Raw genomic sequence first — 7,559 nt, 5'->3', positions numbered from 1 at the left:
CTTCTACGTGTTTGGAGCTAGCTTTGCGACTGAATCGAAACATAAAACTGCAGATGAATATGACATGCATATCAGCTTATGTCAAACGGGAATATATTTTCCCCTTTGTTCTTTTCAAAGAATAAGTAAATATTTGTTTTAGACGCTTAACCCGCTCTGTGACCAGCTGTTTTAGCAAATCGAGAAGCCGCAAGCGCATTGGTGCAAATTTTCCCGGGAAGAGGTTAGGTCATTCTTAAATAAATTTTAATTGGCTATTCTTCCTTGAGGAGATATTAGCCAATCAGAGATGATGTTCTGTTATGTGCATTCAAAATACGCTACATGTCGCATGCGCATAACAGACCAGTCAGAGACTGCCGTGTCAGTAAGCCGCCGGGAAACATGACTTGCCTTTAGATCTCTTACTAAATTATTTTGCAAATTCTTTTGTTTAAAGATGTTGAGATCGTCGCAGATGTGGCTTGTTTGCTTTTTAGTGGTGCGTACCGTCTGTGAGATGTTTAATTCCCGCTGTTGTGCCGTTGAATCGCATGAACGCACGTTTGAAAATGGATAGAGGAAGCCACGTCGATGTGGCCTTTCATTCTTCCAAGTTACTACAGAAACTAACTCGTTGATTACATTTTGCAGGCTGTACTTTATTTTCCCAGCTCGTTTTGTGGTCATGTGGTGCAGCTCACAAGTCAAAATTTCGATCAAACACTAGGTAAGGTTTCTGAACTGATCGACGTACGCGATTAAGTTTTAATATTATTGTAAGCTAACTTCGACTCCTCTATCGAGAAACACTCTAAGTCAAAAATATTTGTTTCCGGAAATTTGTCTAACGGCTATTAACTATTTCATTTATCTAGTAAGGAGTTTATTCTGAACTTATTTCCTTGATTTATTTTTCTTTCAGCCGATAATAAACTGGTTTTCATAAATTTTTACGCCGATTGGTAAGTCACTATAATAAATCAAGCGAACTTGTATAATTTTCGTAACATTCGTGCGTTACTCAGGGGCTTCACATCAGCTGGAACACTAAACAAAATAAAGAGCTCGATCATATGCTGCTTTGTTTGATTTTGATGTGAAATGTGGGCTATTTGTTTTGTTTTGCGTGTGTTTTTTAATAAGGTATCAGACTTCCCATTAACAGCCTCTACATACCGCGTTTATACTATTAGACATGCATGGTTTCTTTCAGGTCAAAACGTCTCTCAATTCCGTCAACGATTTCAAAATAATCAGTTTAATTCCTTCAACAACTTTTTCTGATAAACACTGTAGATTGTCTTATACCAAACTTTACTGCATGAATACTTCAGCTAATTTACAAATTTTGCCCATTGATGATAAATGCAAAGTTGTATATAAAGCTGCTTTTATGTAATTGTGGAACACGACTGAAATTTAAACCAATGTTTACATTAGAGGCAATTTGAAATTTTTCAAAGCAACTCCAAACCATAGGAAAACATACACCTCTTAAGTTACAGTTGAAAATAAATTCTGGGAATATTACTTAAAAAAGTTGGTTTTTTGGATGAAATAATTTTTGAGATCATAGGATCAAAGAGTTATCTAATATCTAATATATTTATGATTTTGCTAAAATGCCCCCCTTGGATTCACTACATTTAGGTAGTCTACACATACAGATTCTGAAATTAATTTTAATACACAGGCAGCAATTGGCAGTTAAACATTGGCACAATTTGGTTGCTAAAAAAGTTTTATTCATTCAATTTTTTATTACTCATAATGAAATAAAAAAGGGCTGTCTTGTATTTTTTTCAAACTCATTAATTATTCTTAAGGTGATCATCTAACCAAGATACACCAATTTCGTTAGGTGCACGTGCTTTGAAACCCCACTGAAACACCGGAATGATGCACTATCCATGAGTTTCACATGATATCAAACCTTTGAGTTTGGTTAAGCATCAAGCTCCAGTCAACTCATTCCCCAAATTGTGAAATAGTCTTTATTGTGAAGCAAGGTGCGCAGAATCCCTCAGGTTCAAAGGAGAGATCATCAAAGCTCTTTATGGCACAGCATTCATGGAAAGCAGCTGTATAGTGGTGTCATTATTATAATAAATAGTTAATAATTCTAACTCCTTTGTAAACAGCTGAGGAATCATCCATGATTCAATTAAGTTAAAAGTTAAAAAAAGATATAAAAATAAACAGGGGGGGAAATAAAACTTCAACTGACTTAAAAAATAAAAAATTGGCTGTAATTTGTACACCTGGATCTTAAAAAGCAAAAATATTTATTTCACATTCCAAGGACATAATGCAGAAGAAACTGACTGGAATTTAGTTGGCTTCTCTAGGACAATATTTTGACTGAATCACTCCGACAAACTTATTAATTAACCCTTTAACTCCCAGTTCAAATTTGTAATTCTCCTTACTGTCAACCATACACTTTGTATAAAGTTAGTTCAGAGAATTTGGTATTGGATCAACTAATTATCCCCAAGTTGATATTTTTCTTTATTCTCCTCACCTATCTGGTTGATATTGTATTTGTATTGTAAGGAGAAATTCTGTCTTGGTCACCTATGGGAGTTAAAGGGTCAAGACTGAGTGATTTGGTCGAAATATTTTCCAAGAAAAACCAACAACATGTATCTTTCAGTCAAATTTTTCTACATTTTATCTTTAAAGTTGACCTTTGTTAGTTTTTTGTCTCATGATCACATGCATCAATGAGTTTATTTCATACAATTAACAGTCCAATTCATAGTGAAGGGATGTGTGTAATGTAATTGTATTTTTTTATCCTCTCAGGTGTAGATTTAGTCAAATGTTAGCTCCAGTTTTTGAGCAAGCTTCTGATCTTGTCCATGAAGAATTTCCGGTTAGCATTGTTTTTATTGTTACATCAATTGATTATCTATTTCATTCCCTGTTTGACAGATAAATGTCTGTATTCCTCAGAACTACTACTCCTTAGATTTGAGTCTCTGGTTCGTAGGATTGAGGATTTAGTTGTACTTTTAAACTCTCATCATATAGTGAGCCAGTACTGGAGATAGATTGAGAAACAATGGTCGGAAGGAAAAGCTCCTCTGTAACTTTACTGTGAAACCATTCTGTCTTGATCACTGGTGAAATGATAATATGTACAGGCTTTTAACAGATTGTAAAGTGTTAGAGTAGTTATAAGGGTTTCTGCATCACCCGGGATCAGATAATGCAGATAGAAGTATAATTTCCAATAAATGCCACCTTCAAATGATTGCTGTACCCAACATGAAGAATGTAGCATATATCTGAGGAATTTAATTCATTTTGATTTAATATAAAGTAAGGTACAACTCCGTAATCTCCACTATCCATGAAAATTTCTCTGAAAAAGAGAGATGTAAATTGGTTCTTTGAACAAGGTTTTGTGTCATTAATATTTTGATAGTTATGGATTATTTACTATAACTGTTATCTGTGGTTTAAGAAATTACATTTTAGAATAAACTCTACCTTTGATTAAGTGTTGCATCTCTAATTTAATGCAATATGTCTCTATGTAAGAAGAGACAGTGAGCTAGTGTTTTCTCTTTGCAGAGTGGGGTTGTGTTTGGTAGAGTGGATTGTGAATCAGAACAAGAGATAGCACAACGATTTCACATCACTAAATATCCAACTTTAAAGATGTGGAGAAATGCACAGGTAAAACATTACTGTTATAATTATTTTTATGATTGTATGTTATTACATGCGTGATGCAGCAGCTTAACAGTCCATAGGCTCTACTTGAGAGGTCCAGGTTTAAGACCTGGCTGGGTCAATGTCTTGTCTTGGGCTTCCCTTCACTTTGGAGTATAAATGAGTACCCATGAATTGTCAAGCAGGCCTGATGAAATGCTAGGGGGTAACCTTGCAATGGATTAGCATTCCATCCATTGGGGAGTAGTTATACTCCTGGTCTCTTCATGCTTTGGAAACTGGGATAAGCTCCAGCTGGGTGGGCTACTTTGTTCGCAAACAGACTTCACCTTTATTATCCTATCAAGGCATTATCCTTTCTCGTTTGTAATACAATAAGTACCTTGAATCATCCAAGACCATAGTCTGTCCATCCTAAAAAAGTGACTTGTTTCCTTCCTTAACCCTCCCTGATCACTCACAGCATAACACTTAACCCTTTACACTCTAACAGTATTTATTTTCACCATACTGTTCTCTGTACATTAACTAAGGAACTGACAAGGAGAATTTGCCTAATAATCAAGAGTTTCTTTAGTTGGTGATCATTTCTTTCATTCCCTAATATTCATATATTTTCCCACATCTGTACAATGTACTTTATCGTTCCTTGTAATAAAAGTTGTTATTTCTTATTGTTTACCAAAGAAGTACGGTAATTTATAGCAAACAGTATGGAGAATATTTTACGCTGATGTCAGGGTTCAAAGGGTCACATTAGTTAATTCAAATAATTATTGCTTATTCAGGTTGCAAGGAGAGAGTACAGAGGTCAGAGATCTGTGGATGCTTTTTCAAAGTTTATCAAGGAACAGATGACAAGCAGAATTGCAGAATTTCATGCTTTGAGTGATCTCAATGTTGATGTAAGTCTGATAAGAAAAGTGAAGCATGTAATAAAAAGAGAGAAAAATCCTGGAAAATATGGTAAACATCTTAAAGAAAACCATGAAGATTCTTTCTCCATTTGGGTAACTTGCAGATGATCTGTGAGAAGTGATAGACGCTCACATGTATGTGTTTGTTTTACATTTCTTTTCATTTGTTTGCATTTTCTTACAAGAACTGCAGGGTTTGTTTTGTGGAAGATCTAATTTCTTTTATTTGCTCTGGTCTTTTTTATCGTGTGCTTGAGTTACTAGGATACTATTTAAGTATCTAACACCTTGGACTAATGGTTGCCTTATGTAATTTCATGGTGAGGTAGTTGTCTTTCCCAGGTGCACATTCCCTTGAAAAACAAGTTGTAGGAGTATGTTGGGCAATATTCCTTTTAGATTTGTGTACATACTGTAGTTTTATTTGTTTGGTGTTCTGGTTTTGTTTCCATAGACTTCAAAAAGAACTGTCATTGCTTACCTAGAAAGCAAAGACAGTGACAACTTCAAGACCTATGAAAAAGTATGTATTAATTGAATACAATCTGTGCAATTGTATGATTCAAGTTATTGTTAGGCAGCTTTTTTTATAAATTAATTTTTAACAGAATTAGCTGGCACATAACATCCATCCATGTGGCTGCTCTTAAGAAGACATTACAAAGTGACAACTAATGTTGACTTCAGTTTGCCACAATGCTGCCCTTCACTCATTCATTGTTGTACATTTACAGAAAATGGGGGAGGGGGGGGGGAAGAGAGAGGGGGGGAGGTGAAATTTAAGGTATCTGGGATAAACTTGGTGTGCTTTTCCAGAATATTGCAATCCCAAAGGTGATGTGGCAATGTTTTGTTGTGGATTACAAGTTGTGTGAGAATGATAATATACAGAAAAGTTAAATGATGATGTTGCAAGGGTCAACAATACAGTAGAACCCCATCAACTTGAACTAATTTCACTTTCCCTTGGCTCAAATTTACCCTGATAACTCAAACTTTATGTAAAAATGTTGCCCAATAAATGTTAAAGTATCAAAATGCAAGTGATTGACACTTCCCAATTATTCATGGCAATTAATATGAATGTGAAAACTTTAATGGAAACATGATGCATTTAGCTATACTTCCAAAACTACATGTTCTTATCTGAAAGCTCTTGTAAAACAAACTAAATGTGTGAAACTGACTGTTGATTGTGCAATAATGGCTAAACCATTATTCTTTTTTATTATCAACTCAATAAATCAAACAATCGCTAACTGGAACTAGAGTTAAAGATAGTAGGTTTCTCTTGTATTGCACTTGATTAACACACTTTCACATTGAGTGTGTGTTTGCTGATTGTGCTTCATGTCAATTTTTGGGTTGTTTTCAAGTAACTGATGTGTGTGATAGTTTTGTAGTTTGTTTCTCATCATACTAATTTTTTTTTCCTTTTTTTTCAGGTGGCAGAAGAATTCAGAGATGATTGCAATTTTCATGTTGGAGTTGGGTATGTTTATGGAAAAGCTTTAATTTGTAAAGTCTTCACAATTGAGTGAGTGCATGGATCAGATGTAACTTCAAATTCTCGTTGAGTTTCACATGAGGATACAGGACAAAGCAGAAGGAGACTTTGGAAATCTATAATAAATCATTTGCAGGACATTTTTGTGCACTCTTTCAAATGACAGCTATCATGCACACAGCCAAAACAGTTATTACAAATTTAGTAACATTCAGTAATTGTTTTTTTGTAGGGATGCTTCTCTCAAAGAAAGACAGACAGGAGAAAACATTGTCTTCAGGCCTCAGCATGTGGGTGTATATGGAATAAATGATATTAATTGACATTACAAACTAATTGTGGGCCAGTCTTTTGAAGTGGAGTGACCTCTATTAATTGTTTTGAGCAAGATGCTGAACCAAATGAGCTCCTTTAGTTGGGAGACAAGAAAATAAATCATTTAAGGAACCAAGGTTTTGACAGGAAACTAGAAATTTTAGCATTAGCATCCATTATTTATATGATGATGCACTTGGTACTTCTGCACTCATCTTCTTCCTTGTAACAAAATTTTGTCCCTTTACCCTTTACACCCTAACATCAATATCAATATTCTCCACACTATTTACTATACATTTCCTAAGGTGCTGACAAAGAGAACTTCTTTGATAATCAAGAGCTGATTTAGTTGGTGATCATTTCCATTATTCTCATTACCTTAATGTTTGATTCAGGGGTGATATTGTAAGGAGAAATTAGATGCTAGTCACTCTTAGGAGTTAAAGGGTTAAGTTAGAGAAAGAGTCTTAGTGACACACAGATGCTGTGGGTTTTAGAGAGCTGACCTTTGTTTCAAAAAAGTGCAAAAGTTAAACTTTGTCCCAACTGAGTTTTCATAGTAAGCTACATACTTGAAGACCAGATACATTGGTTTATTTTTATTTTCTTTTTCTCTTGTTGTTTTTAGAGAGGTGTTGAAGGAGAAATGGTTTTCATGGGAGATCTTCGCAACTATGAACTCATGAAGAGTTGGATTTCAGACAAGTGTATTCCTCTGGTCAGAGAGATAACTTTTGAGAATGCTGAAGAACTTACTGAAGAGGGTATTCCATTTCTTCTTCTATTCCACCATCCTGATGATAAGCAAAGTGTGGATCTGTTCAAAACAGAAGTCGCTAGGGAGCTTGTCCAGGAAAAGGGTGAGAGAAAAAGAACCATCATTTAGAGATACATGTAGATACCTGATGTCATAATCAAGGTTGAGTTATTTTGTTTTTTGCTTTACAAGGCAAAGGATACTGTGATCACATACTCCTTGTCTGATCATACAGGCTAGATACAGTGTACATGAAACAATGTAAATCTTGAAAAGGACTCATTCAGTTACATGTACCACTGACTGAAGTCATTATCAGAGTCATGTTAGTACGCATAGCTCAAGGCCTTGTAATTTCCTACAGGCAAAGAATGCTTGTGTGGAAGTGCTAATA

At 35.0% G+C, this 7,559-nt stretch overlaps 1 protein-coding gene across 2 annotated transcripts in view; it reads left to right on the top strand.

The window, feature by feature from the left end:
* The first annotated feature begins 287 nt into the window (after positions 1–287).
* LOC113671606 (endoplasmic reticulum resident protein 44) overlaps positions 288–7,559 on the top strand; it is a 9,848-nt gene continuing 2,576 nt past the window's right edge. Inside the window, exons 1-10 of one of the 2 annotated variants that reach the window (XM_089194156.1) lie at positions 288–481; positions 634–709; positions 905–944; positions 2,791–2,860; positions 3,565–3,669; positions 4,455–4,571; positions 5,038–5,106; positions 6,029–6,075; positions 6,323–6,380; positions 7,037–7,268. In XM_089194156.1, the coding sequence (XP_089050282.1) occupies positions 440–481; positions 634–709; positions 905–944; positions 2,791–2,860; positions 3,565–3,669; positions 4,455–4,571; positions 5,038–5,106; positions 6,029–6,075; positions 6,323–6,380; positions 7,037–7,268 (856 nt within the window). In that variant the 5' untranslated portion in view covers positions 288–439. The remainder of the gene's footprint in view (positions 482–633; positions 710–904; positions 945–2,790; positions 2,861–3,564; positions 3,670–4,454; positions 4,572–5,037; positions 5,107–6,028; positions 6,076–6,322; positions 6,381–7,036; positions 7,269–7,559) is intronic. The other variant, XM_089194157.1, reaches the window with a different exon arrangement.

Source organism: Pocillopora damicornis, chromosome 14 (assembly GCF_964200805.1).
Source record: "Pocillopora damicornis chromosome 14, jaPocDami1.2, whole genome shotgun sequence".
In the NCBI taxonomy this organism is placed as follows: Eukaryota; Metazoa; Cnidaria; class Anthozoa; order Scleractinia; family Pocilloporidae; genus Pocillopora; species Pocillopora damicornis.
This window is presented reverse-complemented; position numbering and strand designations above follow the sequence as displayed.